Source organism: Eucyclogobius newberryi, unplaced genomic scaffold, assembly GCF_026437365.1.
Source record: "Eucyclogobius newberryi isolate DKJ021-1_F unplaced genomic scaffold, fEucNew1.0.hap1 SCAF_1, whole genome shotgun sequence".
In the NCBI taxonomy this organism is placed as follows: Eukaryota; Metazoa; Chordata; class Actinopteri; order Gobiiformes; family Gobiidae; genus Eucyclogobius; species Eucyclogobius newberryi.
Genome location: NW_027315723.1, coordinates 44,485,584 through 44,506,067, shown reverse-complemented (window position 1 = coordinate 44,506,067; position 20,484 = coordinate 44,485,584). Strand labels below are relative to the sequence as shown.

The following is a 20,484-nucleotide window of genomic DNA, read 5'->3' as shown; positions in this document are numbered from 1 at the left end:
TTGCCACTGGTAGATAAGTACACAAATAGCAATCTCTCTGCGTGTGACTATCTGCGTACGTATTTAGCATATTTATACCATGTCCTTTATTGGAACACATAAAACTAGACAGGTAAAGGAACCATAGTATTAATGTTGCCTGGGCTACAGACAAGAAAGAGCATAAACCTACAATTCTATGAATAGTTTAAGACAAAAGAGAAAAGTGCAAATAAAATCCTTTCAGTTACGGCATATGCACAGCTAAACAAAACTGTTTTTAGCTTAGATTGGAACATTGTCAGAGTAGAAGCCTATCTCACATCATCTGAAATGCAGATTCCCAATTTATAGTCCTGACTCTGTTGATTTGTATTAGGTTATAGCAAAAATAAAAATGCACTACAGGTTACAGGTCAGATCTGTGGAGAGGCGAGTCCAGTCATTAGACATAGACAATCAATAAAAGAAAGACAATCATGACACAGAATAATTAAAATAAAAGTCCCATTGAGTCTAGAGTTGGTTAAATTTGTCAATTTCCAAATTAAGCCAGAATGTTAGTTTTCCATTTGTCTAATGTCTAATGTCCGTTATAATGTCAGTCCAGTCCTTTGATTGTTGGTGATGTTTGTGTCAATCTTTTTTTTTCTTTTTTCCTGTCGCCAAAAGTACATTCTAAAGGCATCCATGTATTGTGTCCATGGCAGGGGTTTTGAGGCCCTGGAACATAGTTCTAAAATTCAGAGGGATGGCAATGTCAAAAACAGTCTCCTGTGCAATGTGAACTTCATTCCAATATTTTTGAGCAACGGGACAGTCCCAAAAGACGTTATAGTGGTTTTCCTCCTGGCTGCTACAGTTTCTCCAACAGTTAGCGTTTCCTTGTGAATAAGAAGCACTTTGTCATGGTGTTGTGAAAAAATGAGACATTTTCCCAGCAAAATTCCCTCCAGACATGTGATTTTGTGGTCCTCCACTGAGATGTACTCACATTTTTCCACTCTTCAACTGTCAAAACAATATTACCTTCTCTTTCCCATTTGTTTTTATTTTTAAAAAGATTTGCTGGCCCGAAGGTTTTATTAGACAGGAAAGGATAGTGTGAAATGGGAGGACATGCAGTTCATTGTCAGAGTCGGATTCAAACTCACAACACTACAGCCAGCTGCACTCTGAGTATTGTGCAGTGCCATAACCACTCAACCTCCGGGCAGCACTCAGAATTATTTTTAATATATTTACTAGAGTAGAGTACCGGTAGTTGTCTGGATTAGTAATGCATTTATAAAATTCAGATATTATTCCCCTTGAAAGTTCTGATTAATATGCCCTGATAATAATCAAAGGGTTATAATGGTAATTACCTTGTTTAATTTCTTGGTTATAGGAACTCCTTGTTTGTAAGTACCTATGAAAGTCCTGTTTCTCCAAGTCAAAGGATTCTTGCAACACATCAAAGCTTTTCATGTGATTATCTTCTACAATCTAGTGAAAAAACTTTTGTAGCCTTTGCAATCCAGACCTTGAATCTCAGTTCTTTACTATTTGGTACAAAACCTTGATTATATGCCAACCAGTTTGTTTGGTTGGTTTGTATGTTTTGATTAGTTCCTTCCATGTTGTAAGCACAGATTTTACCCAGGGATTAATTTAACTTCCACCAAATGATTTATCATCTGCCAGTAAGTCCTGAACAGTAACCCCTGGCACAACATTAACCCACTCTTCAGGCAGATGAGGGACCGTCGAAGTCGAGCTGGACCCACTCTTCAGGCAGATGAGGGACCGTCCATACGGGGCAGGGACCACTTCACCAGGAGAGGAGCATCTGGGTCCACAGGTCCTCAGGAGTGAGAAAAAGAAAAAGAAAGCGGTGAACAGTTGCAAGTGGAATTTAAAATGAAATATTGTTTGATAGCATAAGTAGTCAGAAGAAGAGGAGTGCTCAAGCTGCCATACTTCCCCCAGCACAGTTGCTGTGGGTTTATACTTCTGTTCCTAACTGGCTTGACCATAAGCAATTTCAAAGAGGAACATTTTAAGCCTGGTCTTAAATGAATAGACGTGTCGGCATCTTTAACATGGACCGGAAGCTGATTCCATAACACAGGCGCTTAAAGTAGCTAAACGCTCTACCTCCTACTGTGCTTTTAGAGACTCTTGGGACAACCAGAAGGCCAGCATTCTGAGAGCGAAGAGCTCTGTTTGGATGATAAGGTACTATAGCATCTTTGAGGTAGGATGGGGCCATATCATTTATGGCTTTGTAGGTCAGGAGAAGAATTTTAAATTTGATTCTAAACTCGACGGGGAGCCAGTGAAGAGACTCCAGCACCGGCGTTATGTGTTCTCTTCTTTTAGTTCCTGTTAGTAATCTTGCTGCTGAATTTTGAACCAATTGAAAGCTTTTAATGGAGCTTTTAGGACACGCTGCAAGCAGGGAGTTACAGTAGTCTAATCTAGTTGTTACAAATGCATGGATATGTTTTTCAGCATTGCTTTTAGGCAGGATTCTTCTGATTTTGGCTATGTTGCACAAATGGAAATAGACTGTTTTACAGGCTTGGTTTGTATGTGCTTTAAATGAGAGCTCCTGGTCAAATAAGACTCGAGGTTTCTTACAGTAGAACTGGAGGCTACACTGACATTGTCCAGTGTGATTATCTGCTCAGATAGAGCGTCTCGTAGATGCTTAGGGCCAAGCACAATTACCTTGTTTTTTTCAGGGTTAAGAAGCAGATAGTTAAGTGTCATCCAGGTTTTTATATCCTTCACACAAGCACTAAGTCTACTTGATCGCTCTGATCAGGTTTCATTGATAAATACAGCTGAGTGTCATCTGCATAGCAGTGGAAGTTAATGCCATGCTTTTTGATAATGTTGCCGCAACGGCAGCATATAAAGAGTAAACAGAATTGGACCGAGTACTGATCCCTGTGGCACACTGTAAATTACTTTAGAGCAAGGTGAGGAGCTCTGGTTTACATTAACAAATTGGTACCTATCAGATAAATAGGATTTAAACCAGCTAAGGGCTGTTTCTCCGACACCTACATCACATTCAAACCTCTGCAGTAGAATGTTGAGGTCGATGGTGTCAAACGCTGCACTGAGGTCCAACAGGACCAGGATTGAGACCAGTCCATCATCAGCAGCTAATAACAAATCGTTTGTGACTTTAAATAACGCAGTTTCAGTGCTGTGGGCTCTGAATCCTGACTGGAAAACTTCAAATAAGTTATTGTCCTGTAGGTGGCGACAAAGCTGTTTTACTACAACTTTTTCAAGGATTTTAGAGACAAAGGGAAGATTTGAAGTAGGTCTGTAGTTTACCAATAGGTGGGGATCTAGGTTAGGCTTTTTCAGAAGAGGTTCTATAATTAGGTGGAGAATGTCTTTGAGGAGTCTGCTTGAAATGGGGTATTGGACACAAGTTGAGGTTTTAGAGGACATAATGGCTGAAGTTATCTCTGCTTGATCAACAGCTGTGAAACTTTCTAAATTTACTGATGGATTTATATGGGATGTTAGTTTTACAGCTTGGGCTAGTTCAGGGCTAATAGCGGGGGTAATTTCATCTAATTTATCTCTGATTGTTTTTATTTTATTGTTAAAAAATAGGAGGAAATCATCAGAGCTGAGAGAAGCTGGGATTGAGGGCTCTACTGCGCTGTGACAGTTTGTTAGCCTAGCTACAGTGCTGAAAAGAAATTTAGTGTTACTTTTGTTGACTTCTATTAGATTTGAATAGTATCTGGTTTTGGCCTTACGCAGAGCCTGCTTATAGGACAGTAGGCAACCTTTCCATGCTTTTAGGGATTCTTCTGTGTGGGTGCGACGAAATAATCCTTCTAGCTTTCTAACTCTTTGTTTATGTGAACGCAGTTCTTCGTTGTACTATGGGGAGGGACGCTTTGGCCTAATGACCTTCTGTTTTAACGGAGCTGCAACATCAAGAGCAGACTTCAGAGAATTCATGTTCAGGTCGACAAATTGATCATTTATACTGGGACTAAAACTGTTCTCAGCAGGACCACATGACATGTCACTGAATATTGGCTCTATTATTTCTTTAAATTTTGAGATAGATTTTTCGGATATTGTCCTTTTCGTTATAACTTTATTCTGAGGGGCTGGATGATCTTTAAGAATAAACTGAAAGGTAATTAGGAAATGATCTGACGATATAGGGTTTTGAGGGAAGACAATGAGGTCACTAATCTCTATTCCATACGTTAGGACAAGATCCAGAGTGTGCGTGAGTCGGTTTATTTATATTTTGAGTGACACCAATGCTGTCTAACAAGGCGCTGAAGGCATTACTGAGAGCGTCATCACTCACGTTCACGTGGATATTAAAGTCTCCAGCTATAACTATTTTATCCCAGGCTAGCACTAAGTTTGATATAAAGTCAGAAAACTCTGTTAAAAACTCTGAATAGGGACCAGGAGGTCGGTAGATAACTATGACCAAAACTCCTTTTTGGTTTCTCATATGGACACGTGATTGACAGCATGAGGCTTTCAAATGAATGAAATGCATTGTTAATTTTAGGGCTCATGAGTAGGCTTGAGTGTGAGATCACTGCCACACCACCACCTCGGCCTGTGCTCCTGGAGGTCTGAAAGTTAGCATGGGTAGGTGGGTTGGACTCATTTAGTCTGACATAATTGTCTTGTTGAAGTCACGTTTCAGTTAGAGCTAGAAGATCTATGTTATAGTCACCAATTAATTCATTAACTAAAAGCGATTTGGAGGAAATTTATCTAATGTTTAGCAGTCCACATTTTATGTGCTCATTCATTTGTATATTTTTGTAATTTGTGGGTGTTATTTTCCTTAAGTTATTTGGTCTGACCCCTGAAACAGTTTTTTTCTGAGATGTGCCTTTTTGGCATTATTTGTATGAGGGACACACACAGTCTCTATCTGCCTTGAATCTGAACACTTCACATGTGACAGAGCGGGCGAGAGTTCAGCGACAGAGGAGCGTCTTACACTGCTGCTCTGCGCCCCGGGCTCATCCCTAGGTGGTCACTCTAGGCGACTAAGACTATCGGTCATATTCCGAACTAATAGGGATGTACCCTCCGAAGCCCGGGCTTTCCCCAAAACGCACTCCAGTTGTCAACAAAGACTACGTTGTTTTGAGGGCACCATCTAGATGGTTATCTGTTGAATCTATTCAACAGCTGGTTAGCTGTTGAATGCCGAAAGACGGCTGTACAATTCACCATTGATCCGATTAGGCAGGGGACCAGAAAATATTACAGTGTCTGACATCGACTTTTCCAATTCACACCCCGCAACTACTTGTACTTTGAGAACCTCTGATTGTCTCCTGCGGGCGTCGTTACCGCCTGCGTGAATCACGACTCAACAAAATCGCTGTCTACTCTACTTTAGGAGCCTAAGACTTCCTTCGATGTCACCCATTCTGGCCCCCGGGTAACACCTGACGCTAGCAGCTGGCAGCTTCACATCTCTGACTGACTATAGAACTCCCGATTACAAGAGTTTCTCTAGTCCGTTCAGCGGGCATGTGATCGCTGAAGGGAGAAAACCTATTGTAGACGGGAAGTTCACGGTGCACTAAGGTTCGGCGTTTAGCGCCTTGCCCCCTTCGAACTGTCACAAATTGGTCCCTATTCTGTTCCTGGTCTAGTCCCGGCGGCAGGGGAGACGCTGAGGGGCTAAGATCGACCTTACTGCCACTGCTAATGCTAATGCTACTTCCTGTAGCACGGTCTGGTACACCTGATGCTACAACCTGGCAATAGCTAGACTTTAGCTCCACTAAACAGCGGATCCGCGCTTCTAACTCCGTAACCCTGGCCTCCAAAGCTACCACTATACTGCACTTCACGCACCTATCGTCAGAGAAAGAGCCAGGGTTCTGACTCGACATATAACAACTTGAGCAGGTAAAGGCAGATCCAGCCATGACGCTAGCGGCTAGGCTAGGCTAGTTCAGGCTGGAGCTAGAGAGTGAGGAGGGCTTTTAATCCACGAAATACTGAAAAGTGAGTGGTATGAGGCTCCGGATTGTTTGTGGAACAATCAAACTTTCACTATTGTGTATATAATGCGAAAATAGTGTGTATAATTCGTGGATTAATCGATAGAAAGTATAAAACAAACAGCTCTGAAAGCACGATACACTCACCGGAAGTGATGTCACCGGAACCAGAAATAAAAGAAAAGTACAGTTTTTCTCTAAGATTGTTGATAGTTCTTTATGGTGGACTACACCTATATAGTTAAAGGATTCCATTTGCCATTTAAATTGTCTTTCTAGAGGACAAAGGAGGTCATTAGATAAGATCATTTAAGTTTTTTGTACATTCAATGTGTATCCAGACTTTAGACCAATATAATGAACGAAATGTATCATGTTAGGTATGGACATTTCTGGCTCGGTTAAATATATTAAGACATCATCTGCATAGCAGGCAATTTTATGTTCTGTCTCATCAATTGAGACACAATACATTGTTTCCAATTGTCTCAACATATTGGGCCAAGGGTTTCAAGTACAAAGCAAACACAAAGTGGGACCAAGCACAACCCTGCCTTATCCCCTCTCTCCAAAGTCTGACAAGTGATCATTAATTTAAATTATCAATATTTAAATTAATATTTTTTATGATTAAATCATGTATTTTGAATTTGGTTAGCACTTTAAATAAATAAGGCCAATGAAAGGAATCTTTTTTCAGTATCCAGACTTATTATTACAGCTTTATTTTGTTGTTTTTGTACATGGTTCATTATGTGTAAAGATAGTCTTACGTTATCTTGTGTTTAACATTTTTTAATAAATCCTGTCTGATCATTGTGAATTGAATTTGGGAGTATTTGTTCCTTTCCTTTAGACATGATTGAGGTGTATAAATGATAGTCAACATTCAGAATTGCGATTGCTCTGTATGAGGCTCAGTCAAGTCGATTCTTTCCCTCTTTAGGTATTAATGATATAATGGCTTCCTTCCAGCTCTGAGGGATCTGAATTTTTTTAGGTAAGTGTGTCTTTTAGGGCTTTATGCCGCTCTGACGTGAACCCGTCTCTTCCCGGAGATTTATTGTTTTTTTATCTTTTGATAACACTTTAAATTTCAGAAGTTGTTATTTCAGTATCTAATTTTTTGTTTTGCTCTTCCGTCAGGGCGGATAAATTGAAACTTTCCAAAAAATATTGTATTTATTCTTCTGTGTTTCCCTGATATTTGGTGAAAGGTTTTTTGTAGAATGTTTTGAATGATGATTGGGTTTGGTCTTTTTTTGTAAAAATTACATTATTCTGCCTATCTTGTATTTTTAAAATTGAATTAGAATTTTGAACTGCTTTCATAATGCCTTTGTTTGGTGAAGTTGTCTTTATTGTTTCCTTTGAGGTCAGGTCATTAATCTCACCCCTTGTTTTTTTAATTACCTGTAGCATTTGAGGATCTTTGTTTTCAGCATGTTTAGCTTCCAACAGAATGTCAATGACTGTTAACTTTGTGTTGTTCCCGGAGTGTTACTAGTCTTGAGTTTTCTGTGTTTGGTCATCTTTTGCTCCTTGTTTCTTGGGATTTTGTGGTGTAAAACTGTATTTTTCAAGACATGTCTTGACAGCATCAAAGTGAGCATTCACAATAACAACAAACCGGAAGTCCTCGAAATGTATTATTTATAGATTTACCAGTACTTTGTAAGCTTGAGACATCCAATGTTGGCTGAACATGTACATTCCAGTCTCTGCCACATGGGTTCCCCCAGAGTGGTTTGCAATCAGATACACAACTTCAGTATAGAAAGAAAGATCACATCCTGGTGGAGAATATTCATTTATCAAAGTAAACGCACTTCGATTAATAGTTCCTTTGACCAGAGGAATAGTAAAGTCTGTATTAGCCAAATGTATTTATTTTTTGATGTTCTAAGTCGTTTAAATGGGTTACTTGTAGGTATATAATTATAGGACTTTTACTTACCCAAAGACTTTATCTTTTCAAAATTCAAAAATGACTGTGACACTGTTTATTGTAGAATGAAACAAAAGGGAGTTTGCGATGTGAGCCGTCACATGACACACCAGCCCTCAGTTGTATGACCCACTTTCCCCCTTTGGGTCAACACCTCTGATAATGAACACAAAAGACAGCAAATGCTCTGAAGCGGCCATTTTCACCAGTAAAGAATTAACAAGTCAATGGATTGTTGGGCTCTACAAAACCTTAAAACGCTAAAATCTTGCACAAAGATCAGCGTCTCTTTGCTCTAAGGACCCAAGGAGCTCGGAGGAGGCCTTGATCCACATCTGGGCCTTCCCTTGGACACCTAAGACCTACGAGTGGCTGAAACTTGCAGAGTGGCATTAAAGTGAGTTCCCTTAGGTTATTCTTGAATTAACCAAACTTCAATTTTCAATACCTGTGTTTCTTTTGACTAAGTTGAGCCAAGGCATAGCCTGTGTAACCAAATGTGTAATTAATTGCTTTGATATTTTTGTTTATTAAACTACACTAAATATTTCTGGTCTTTATAGAGTTGTAATTGTCAGTCAATGACTTCAAAAAAAGGAAATCAGATTATTAATGTTTTGTTGAACAAGCTTCAGATGGTGCCCGTTTTAAATGTAAATATGAACATTAACTACCTAAAATCCTACAACTTTTGGGGCAACATTTTTTTGTCAGTATCTTTGATTGCTTAATTGCTTAACCCAATATGTCATTAAGATTAAAAGATTGTTAATCTGATTTTGTTACACAGCTTTCTGGTTGGGCACAAACGTAGGAACCACAACAACCGAACACAATAGAACAAACAAAATGCAAAAAAAAAAATAGAGGTCATAGAGGGTGTGGGGAAAACAAGTTTCTAGGTTGAAAAAAAAAAAGGCCCTCTGATTCGGTTGCTATAACATTTTCACCTGGGTATTTACAAATTTAAGTTGGTGTTGAATTGGCAAATGCCAACCCCTTTTACTGTTGTAATGGATCTTTTTATTTTTCATCCTTCATCCTATTTCACAGAATCAAAAGCTTCACTTTTTTGACCACTGCGAGATGTCTGGATGCAGCCATGACAAGCTGTTTGTCACTGAAGTTGTGGAACCTCAGTAAAATAGGTCTTGGACGCTGGTTCGGAGCCAGTTTGGGAGCCAGGGAGCGATGTGCACGGTCAATCTTCATTTTCACAGCTTTTTCTGGAAGTTTGAGATATTCGGGGATCCAGGTCTCCATATACTTGACCACCTCTCTCCCTTCAGTGTCCTCTGAAATGCAGACAATCTGCAGATTACATCTAGGTTCTCCAAGTTGTCCATTTTGTCTGTCAAAACATGCACCTAGTTTGTCAATTCTGCCACTTTGGTTTAGAGACAATGTCCTCAGGTCAGAGACCTTCTCCTTGGCCGCTGTGGTTCGGATGTCCAGTTTGCCATTCTTGGATTTCAAATCACTATCTTTGCATCCACTGTCTTAATCTTGTCAGAAATCTCCCATAAAGCCACCATTATTGTTAGTCCAAATGATAACTCCACTTTTAGGTTTGGTGGATTTATTTCGCAAACACCACGTTCACGTCAATAGCCAACACAACAACGTCTACCTCGGTCCCACCCAGACACGTAACACAGGTAATAAGAACAGTAGTGCCCCCTAGCTGTCAGGCATGAGAAGTGAAACATAACAAACTAACAATTATCACCGGTTCTATCTCGCATCCGATCCGGAGCTGGAGTAGGGCACTGGAGGTGACGGGGGCTTGAACCAAAGCCTGGGCACGTGGTGGCTGGTAGCAGATGCGGCGCATGAGCCGGAGCCTGCACCTGGGCACCAAGGGACTGGCACAGATGCGGAGCTAGCAAGCTTAGATGTGGCGTTTGTCTTCTTGTATTCCTTAGACCTTTTCCCAAAATAAGTGTCCAAGCTCATTATACTCCTCCCACGTAGGAATATCGGGTCTTCCCAGGCGAAATTATAAATATGGATCAAACCAGTGGATTCAACCACAGCCAGACAGGAGCACAGGCCGAGGTGGTGGTGTGGCAGTGATCTCACACTCAAGCCTACTCATGAGCCCTAAAATTAACAATGCATTTCACTCATTTGAAAGCCTCATGCTGTCAATCACATGTCCAAATATGTGATCGACCACCCGTAAAACCAGTGGATTCAACCACAGCCGGACAGACTTGTCCAAACTAAGCAGCCATCACCCGAGAAGTCGGTAATGGCGCTTTAGTCTCTTATAATTGATGCAAGTATAATTCCAAACTACCCAACACTGGTCCTGACCAAACCTATAGACTTATCTCAATGATCCACTCCCAGTTGTCTCCATGGAGATGATATTTTTAGTTTTTTTGCATTCCACAGTATGTTATTAAACATACCTATCTCCATCACTAGGCCAAGTCATAGGTCAGGTCTGTGGAGAGGCAACCCAACTCAAACTTGTTCCCATGTTTTTATCTATTATGCAGATTTGCAGGAGAATTTATTCAATTGAAATCAGATAACGCTGCTTCCAAAAAAATGTGCGGTTCTACTAACTATTCTTTTAAATTCACAACTTAGCCTCGTTACATATGAAAACAGCGATACAGGAGATAAAACAGCTTTCATGTACAAATACCACATGGTACTTCAATGATTCTGCAATGAAAAACTCCTTATATCGTTGTTTGGCATGGCTTGGCTGCATACAGAAGGAGAAATGTGTTTATACATGTTTGGAGCGTAAGGTTGTGTCAACAGAGGCTTAAGGACAACGACTGATCTCCCTACCCGATTCAATAATATCAGTAGACTTCACTGGAAACAGGACTAGTTTTCATATCGCAGCAGATAAAAACGTGAATGTGTTTTTCCATTATCTTATTAAAAGTCTGCTTGAAAGATATCTGGTATAGGACTTTCAATGCAATGGACAACTTATGGAAAGCAAGAATTCAAGGTAACTTTTAGAGATAACCTTTCTGCTGGATGGTTCATCACCTGCTTGTCTCCATGGAGATTTTGATGCACAATATGGCTAGAGCAAATATCATGATAAACTATTATATTTAAACTATCTATTGGCAAATACTTTTTTGAAAGTAGTTATTGTGACAGGCCTAGTTCCACAGAATTAAACTTCTCTTCCTCCATGGAAACAACCAGGTGACACAACCTAGCCAAGTTACAGGTCAAATCTGTGGAGAGGCAAGCATGCTCATATTAAAAATGCATGTTTAATATATTTAATTACAACAAAAACACCTGTAATTGAATACATAAGATGCCATACTGTGACACATTCCATGCACATTCCAACATCTTGATGGGGAAAAGCAGGTGACGGACACACAGAGTTACACAAATAGATAATATCATAATTGTTGTTTTGGGGATCTGCAAATTTAGAATATTGAGTATATCATCTATCAATAAAACAAAAACAAAAATAAGCTAAAAAAAGAGAAAGAATTATCTAGTGTAGTGCAATGGCAAGTTTATAACCCAAACAAGAGTATAATGTGTTACTGCACTTTTGTGGTTTATTTTATGGTCCATCTACATTTTGTGCAATAATCTGGCCTCAAAATTACATTTACAGCACATAACACACAACAGTTATAAACTTTTAAAAGACTAGTTTGTGGTTGATGTTGACCCAGAATTTCTCATAATGTGCACTGTAATGGAACCTTTATTTCTGTTTTAAAAAATATATACATTAGTCCCAGTGCTGGTATTGGTGGTTATCAGGTATCAGCAAATGTTTATAGACAATAATTAAACGTTGAACAGTTTTGTATAATACATGACATGTAATAACCGCTGGGCTTCTTGTTTTACTACAACCTATCAGGACACTCCATTAAACAATTGTTGCGTGATACTTATACCGACTGGAAATTTGCTCCTTCATAAACAGTAGTGGGTAGCGTTACTTATAAAAGTAACTTGTTATGTTACCTTGTTTACAGCCCTGGAAAACTAACGGGTTAAGTTACTGCGCTACACGTTAGAGTACTCTTGCGTTACCAATAATAAAGATTAATGTATAACCTATATTGTTTGCAGACAATCCCTTTGCATTACAGAATATAATAACATAATAGTTTAAATATCAAATAAACAAGCAAAACAAATGCGTTATTTATCTTTTATTTTGACACATCACCACAATACAATGCCATACAATAAGCATGTGTAGGCTTGTCCTCAAGCAATGAAAAACATAGCTAAAACAACATTTGTAGATGGACAAGAGCACCAATGCACAACAACAGAACACGCTTGTTTTACCCTCATAGTTAATTTAAATCAAACTCTCCATATCACTGTTACCCTACATTTACTCCTCATCTACAAAATGTCAGTTATAACCAAGGAGAAGCAGTTTTTCAAAATGTGCATCTGACAGTTTATTTCTCTTTGGTGTGAGACGAGTCTCTAGTTGCGCAATGCGCATGCTCACAACATGCCGAAACAAGTGTTTGCTGCCGCAGTTCTCTCTCTACTCTGCGGCTGGGAAACAAATCTGGCTCTGGAATTACGGTGAGGAGATGAGACCGGCAAAGAGATGATGACCTAGCCAAAACTAATGTATTACTGATTTGAAAAAGTTACTAGTATTTGATTACATGAGTAACGCCCTCAACTCTGCTCATAACTGATTCATTGTTCGTATTGTATTACTAATACCAATATAACATGACATATTACGACACAGGGCATGAATGTACACACACATTTATGAAGTGATTGTGTAGTGCCTCTGGTTTTTGAGTAGCGTCAGCCATGTCTCAGACTGCAAGGAATTACCTCAGCTCTGAATCATTTGGAGCGTTGCCTGGAGTATCCACAGTGTAATCACGCCATCGCTCATTCAAAGGGCCTTGTTTGCACTTTCCAACCTAGAGCATGCTTTAAAGGCGACATATCATGCAATAATTACTGTTTCCTCTTCAAAAATATACCTAAGCTGTATTTTACTTACTACTTGTTCCAAACATTGTTTTAAGTTTTATATCCTGAAATGCAAATGTCAAAGGGACAAAAAGCATGTTTAAAAACCAATAATGGGCAAATATAAAGTACAATATGACCACTTTAAAGGTACAGTTAGCTAATAGTCAGACCTGCATAGTTACACATGCCATTTGTGTGGTTTCTACAATAAAACAGAACAGTATGCCAGCCCTCTAGCTAGGTACTCCTGACCATTATCGTACTACTGACAGCTTGACCCAGGAACATTGAAAAGTTGGTCAAATGCTGAGAACTCATTCTGCAAAAGCTTAACTTGAAGGTTTGTTATTATGCAATATATATTATGCATTACATTACAAGGAGTTTTGCAGCTTTAACAAACAACAAACACAATCCCGCTATGCATCGTCGTGTTTCACTACATTTGTTTACCTGGTTGCTACAGTGATATCCACAGTGTAGGATATATGTGTGGTCCTCAGGTGCTCGGGTTACCGAGATGAGAACTGGGGTTCCTGACTTCTTTGCATTCATTACTTTTTATCTTGGAATGTCAGAAGTTTGTTACAGTTACTCTTATTGCACATAAAGATGATGTAAAAACTGCAGAGTTAAAAAATGTACTGTAATATGATGATTGTGGTAGGATGACCTCCGATGATGTGATAAGGATAATTTTCTCAGATTAGACAGCACAACCTGCCTGGGCATGTTTGTCTGCTCCTCCACTCATTCATACATCTATTTACTCACTTCAAAAAAAAATGTCTTCAAAAAGTAGCAACTTTGTATGCTTTACAATTCACCAGTTTCTAATATATATTTACCATTCCTTGGATCACTAATAGCATACACCGGATGTTTAAAGTTCTATTGTGTGTTCGAAACCAACGTGCCTCGAAACTTGCCCATCCACTAAAATCCTCAAGACCACGTAGGATAATCTTGTGTACCCAGAAAACTCACAGTGCTAAATAAAATTGTGGCACGTGTGGCAAGTGTGTTGGAGTCTAAAGGTTTGCATTATGGGAACAAAGTGCCCTGCGTGATACTGGAGGAACAGGGTGACCAGACCTGAAGTCCCCTTCCCTAAACAGCTCTGGAGGGCTTTGTGCTTGTTGGTTTGTGATGTGGCCATGACGACTTTATTCCATTGTCTAACTAATAATAACAGAGAAAGCGATGACGGCATGTTTGGGTAAATGACAAACCTGAAGCACTTAGTGAAGTCTGATGTCAGAAAACATTACATAGGGAGAAATTTATGGCTCACCAACAGTGACCAAGTTTTTACTTGGGATGTCACGGTATCAAATGTTATTGTTAAGGTTATTGTGAGAAGAAACATAACACACATAACACTACAATTATTTACAATTATTGACAATATAAATAAAAAACATTGAAATCGTTTATTTAATGATTTGGATTCTCCTGGCAGAATTTTGCAATATGGATTTAACAGTTGCCCTGTGATTCTGTGAAAGTATTGACATAGTAAGAATGTCTCATAATGTGCACTGTAATTTTGGAACCGTTATTTGTGTTTTAAAAAATATATACTTTTAGTTAGTTAGCCAGTTACCAGGTAACATTTAGTTACCTAATTGGTGGTTATCAGGTATCAGCAAATGTTTATAGACAATAGTTAAACATTGAACAGTTTTGTGTAATACATGACATGTAATAACCGCTGGGCTTCTTGTTTTACTACAACCTATCCGGACACTTCCTGGCAGCTCTCCATTAAACAATTACCTTGTTCCCAGCCCTGGAAAACTAACGGGTTAAGTTACTGCGCTACTTGGTTAAAAAAGTAACACGTTAGAGTACTCTTGCGTTACCAATAATAAAGATGAATATATAACCTATACTGTTTGCTGACAATCCTTTGGCATTACAGAATAAAATAACATAATCATTTACATATCAAATAAACAAGCAAAATAAATGCGTTTGACTGAGCTTATTTATATTTTGTTTTGACACATTACTACAATACAATGTTTTAAGTTTTATATCCTGAAATGCAAATATCAAAGGGACAAAAAGCATGTTTAAAATTCAATAATGGGCAAATATAAAAATGGGTGAATGGGTGACTGGTTCCTTGATGTAAAGCGCTTTGAGTGCCTTGAAGGTAGAAATGCGCTATATAAAAATCATACCATTTGTGTGATTTCTACCATAAAACAGAACAGTATGGTACAACTGACAGCTTGACCCAGGAACATTGAAAAGTTGGTCAAATGCTGAGAACTCATTCTGCAAGGGCCACACTAAAGCTTATCTTGAAGGATGTTACTATGCAATATATAAGCATGTTTTGGCTTTAAGAACAGTAGAGACATATGTATTGCGCGTTTGACAAAACTGCAGCCAATCTGGTGCTGATTTGGTTGCCTTGGCTTCTGCCCAGGCTTATAAATCCTGTCTGTTCATTGTGGAGTAAATTTGGGAGTATTTGTTTTTCTTTTGGACATAATGGGGTGTATACAATTTCATGTTAGGAATGTGTATCACAATTTGTCAGCAGGTTTCTGTCTTTTTACTCCACTACATTTTGCTGAAATTGTTTTGAATTAACTTTTGTTGAACAAAGATCAGCACAATTCTTCAAATCAATTACACCACATTTAATGCTTAACAGTTCTCAAAATCATTAATTTTTCAAAACGGGTACTTCAAAACCTTTGCTTAAGTAGATGTTTAATATGCAACATTTACTTTTACTTGAGTATTTTTTTATACCCTGTACTTTTACTTAAGTTACAAAATGTAGTTTTTTCCACCACTGCCATTTCGGTATGTGCTGTTGTGTGCAGGTGGGGAGCATGAGGTCGCGCAGTAACAGTCTGGTGGATATGACCCGGGTGCAACGCACAGAGGAGCGAGGGGAACCCACAGGCCGAGAGCGCCGCAGCAGGCACCGAGAACCACCCGACGACGCGGGAACTATACAGAGGAACCACATGGCCAACAAAAACAGCAGCTACTCCAACACTTGCCCCAGCACAGCAGCCACGGCGGGCACTGCCAAGGCCAGCCACAAGGAGAAGGGCAGGGACCTCTCCAAAGACGACCTGGTGTTTCTGCTCAGCTTGCTGGAGGGGGAGCTGCAGGTACCACCAGGAGTTTTTTTACTATAAAAAATAATAATAGTAATTCGCTATCTGGACTACCAGCTTGTATATATAAAACATATATAAAAAATATAATATAATAATCCATAATAAACTATTTGTATATTATCTATCTTGACATTTTCAGTCACTATAAATCAACCTTTATTTGGTTGTCAATGAAAAAGTCTCAATGTACCATAGAAATATTTGCTTAACTTTTAAAAGCATAAACAAGGCAGAATTTTATATTCAATGTCATTAAAATAAAAATAGTCCAGTATAGATATTGATATGAACTCTGCTCCAAACCACATATTTCTACAGACGATTGGCTGTAGACTTCGAGAGTTCAGACAAACGCTAATCATTGAGGATTAGAATTGACTGGCTCTCTAAAATGCAATGGATGGCACAGCCCCAGGCAGCACACACAAATACAGCTCCAAGCACAAAGCAAACAGAGCAGAATTAGTCATGGGATTCACAGCAGATGTGGTCCTGGCCCAACAGGACATATTCCATATTTGACCCTCCTTTGAGAAAGGTCAAAGGACAGGGGACCTTGGGTCACATGTCTAAGGACATGGGATGCTGGGACATTGCCAAGTCCCTATTAAAGGTCCCATATTATGCAAAATCGACTTTTAACCTTCTTAAGCTCAAAATTGCGTCATAATTCGCGCCGGACACCGGAGATGGACGCCTGTACACGCGCGTCCGAGGGCTACTCACCACTGGTGAGTACACAGCACGTTTCTCTGTTTCAGCCCATCCTCCAGGAAGAACTCTGTACCTGTAACACGCTAGGCTACATCACGGGGTGGGGTGGGGGAGGCGGATGGCTCTTTGCGAGGGTGGGGGCGAATCTCAAACTAAGCCATTACATTTCCAGGTAAGGGAGCGGGGTCCAAGATATAGGTGATAAATAAATATTATGTTATGGGTGTTGCACAACACTTATTATTATCAAATATGCCCTTAGGAAAGACTACTAAACAATATGGGATTTTTAATCTGTTCTCACTGTCACCCTTCGCTGTTGCGATTTTGGGTGTTACAGAAATACATTTAATTGATTTCCTCATGAGTCTGAGATGCTAACAGCTGAGACTACTTCCTGTAAGTTTGACTCTGACTTCAAAACCCCTCACACAATGTTAGCCTGTGGGCCTGGAACATGGCACAGACAACAGCAGCGCAATAGTGTTGAACAGAATATTTGCTCTGTGTCCAGGCTCGGGACGAGGTGATCACGGTGCTAAAGGCGGACAAGATTGACCTGGCTCTGCTGGAGGCTAAATATGGGTTTGTCACTCCACACAAAGTGTTACAGGCCATGCAGAGAGACGGCATACAGGGCAAGACTGAGCTCTTCCAGGAGGACATCTATGAGAGGCCCATGGTTGAGGTAATATCACCATGACATACAATACAGTCTTAACCGACCATCCCCCAAATACACTAGTTTTCAGCTGGACTTCATGGAACAGAACAAAATACTGTTTCCAATGATGGAACCATAACCTCTTATCTGTCCATAGCATAACTCTGATGCGACACTATAAACCCTGTCTGTCCATTGTGTAACTCTGATGTGACACGATGAACCCCGCCATTTCATAGTGTAACTCTGATGTGACACTACAAGCTCTGGCTGTCCATAGTGTAACTCTGATGTGCACTATAACTGGTAACTTCCGTTTGTGTTGTGCAGCTGGACAGGCTGGTAGAGAAGCAGAGGGAGACACATAGACGGATGCTGGAGCAGCTCCTGATGGTGGAGCAGTCCCACAAACAGGCTCTGTACAAGCTGGAGGACGAGAAGAGGAACCATGAGGAGTTCATGAAGAAGAGTGACGAGTTCACAAACCTGCTGGAGCAAGAGCGGGAGAGGTCAGTGTCAGCACAGCCCCATTCCTCCTGTGGCGAAATGCACTTGCAACTATAAATACTCTCCCAAAGGCCACTTCACTGGCCCGGCCTGTATATTTACATCCAACTGCACTGTACTAGGCACTCAGAAGCCATGAATTAGCAAAAATGTCTCAATGTTTTTTTTGAGTAAACCTATAACAATATTCAGTCAATCCAACAGAAATGTGCTAAAACATGTATCTCGTCAGCTTGTGGCACTCGGGCCTAATAAATCATCATTTGTGTATTTTGTGTGTAAATTCACCCACAAAAGAGCAGAAATCTCACATTATTCTCTGAAAGCTTACAACATCAAGTTTTTCTATTTTTATTTTTAATCATTCCTTCATTCATTCATTCGTTCATTTTTGCTTGTTCCTGTTCGGGATCGCGGGTGACTGGAGCCTATCCCAGTAACTTTGGGCCTTAGGCGGGACACACCCTGGACAGGGGCCAACTCGTCGCAGGGTTAATTTTTAATCATCTCTTCTTCTTTTTATTGCAGAATTTTCTATGATAAGCAATAGGATTTATTAGCATGTATTCAAATAAATAGATGAAATTATTAATATTTGGATCATTTGCCCACCTATAATCACAGGTAGTGAGCACGTACCCCTCGGCCCCACAGCTCATACAGACTCTTGCTTTAGCTGTCTTATCCCAAAGCCTCAGTTGTTTCCACAGTAAATATCAGAGTACTCTTCAAATATCCTGGGCCTCTTTAGTCATTTCAGCAGACTATCTCGGGCAGGTTGAAATAAATTATCTTTTATTGAGCAAGGAAAATGTTGCCCAATACAAAATCCAAATCCAAATAATATACACATATGGAAGTATATACATGAGTATATGATGTGTGTGTGGGTGGCTCCAGCCACGACTCCATAAAACTGATCAAGTTTGCGGACGATATCGCCCTCATTGGGCTCATCTCGGACGGGAATGAGTCTGGGAGGTGGGCTGGCTGGTGTCCTGTTGCAGCGGTAAGAACCTGGCGCTCAATGCCCCCCCACCATCAGCCCCCTCATCAAGAAGGCCCAGGATGTACTTCCTGTGGCACCTGAGGAAAAGCCAGATGATGGTGCAGTTCTACACCGCCATCATTGAGTCCATCCTCACCTCCTCCATCACATGTGGTACGCTGGAGCCACGCCATGGACAAACAGAGACTACAGCGCATTGCGCGCTCTGCTGAGAGGGTGATCGGCTGCAGACTTCCATCTCTGCGGGACCAGGACAGGTCGGCTCACAGCCGACCATTCGCACCATGGATACAGACTATTTGAGCCATTCCGCTCAGGCAGGAGGCTACGGTCCCTGGAACCTCCTGCTACAAGAACAGTTTCTTTCCCTCTGCCGTTGGACTCATGAGCACTTCCTAAACACCTGACACTTTAACTATAATTTAATAAATCACTCACTGCAATGTTCACTTTCTGTACTACATCTGTAAATTCAACTGTACATTTTGTATACATATTATGCATATTTTTTATTTTTATCCTATAGCAGATTAAAATATATATATATATATATATATATATATATATATATATATATATATTTGACTTTATATAGGTTGTTTTGTCATTGTTCATTGTTTTTTCTTGTTCATTGGCAATGGCAATAAACCTGCTTATCATTATTTGGTCCTTAATTGAGTCCAGATGGGGACTTTGGTCCTGTTCTGGTCCTTGTTTAGTCCAGTTCTAGAACAGGTTTAGCTAAGGGTTTAGTTATGGTTTAGGCCCAGGTTTAGGGTTAGTGTGTGTTGAATATGTAGGTGTTAACACACCTTTCATCATTCCTGCTTTTAGCAGTTGAAAGTTCAAAAGGAAACGTAGCTAGATGGCAGCCTGTGAACTGTTTGTATTCTAGTTGGGTGTTTGACTTGGACAGGGAGACAAACTTGTAACTACGATCTGTGCTTTGCCTCCGTACGGGTCAGGAGGACAGGCGGCCATGAAAAATATACCTCAGTCCACTGTAGGGGCAATTTGTGCATTAGAAACAATGAAAAGTGTATGCAAAAAGACCAGCATAATGGATCAGAGAATTGACACGACATGACACCAAGTTACCGTGATGGCAGGCATGTCTGGAGAAGTCAGATGCTCAATATACAGAGCTATTGTTTTCTTTTATCCTAACTTTAGGTTTCTATCTATTTGTGGGAAGCTAAATGAGAGACACTAGTTTCTTCATGAGTCCCTAGTTGAGAGACATATTGCTCATAAATGGTGGTGGGTCTGCACCCCCAATTTCTCCTAGAAGATGTGGGTGTTTTGTCTGGAATGTTCCCCAAATGGCATAACATTTAGCAATCTCTGGAGACTAGCAGGTGCCAAATATTGTGTTGGCAATAAAAACACCTGTTCCTGAATGAAGGAAAGCTAGATCATGTTTAATGCCATACTGTGGAACATTGCTGGCAAAGTTATAACATTTCTAAGCAGTTGACAGACCCATCATTTATTTTTGCAAAAAG

At 39.9% G+C, this 20,484-nt stretch overlaps 1 protein-coding gene across 1 annotated transcript in view; it reads left to right on the top strand.

The window, feature by feature from the left end:
• Nucleotides 1-20,484, top strand: part of filip1l (filamin A interacting protein 1-like) — an 86,946-nt gene that overhangs the window by 32,960 nt on the left and 33,502 nt on the right. The window contains exons 2-4 of the mRNA XM_072446914.1: nucleotides 15,780-16,076; nucleotides 17,314-17,487; nucleotides 17,794-17,972. Coding sequence (XP_072303015.1) covers nucleotides 15,789-16,076; nucleotides 17,314-17,487; nucleotides 17,794-17,972 — 641 coding nt within the window. The 5' untranslated portion in view covers nucleotides 15,780-15,788. The remainder of the gene's footprint in view (nucleotides 1-15,779; nucleotides 16,077-17,313; nucleotides 17,488-17,793; nucleotides 17,973-20,484) is intronic.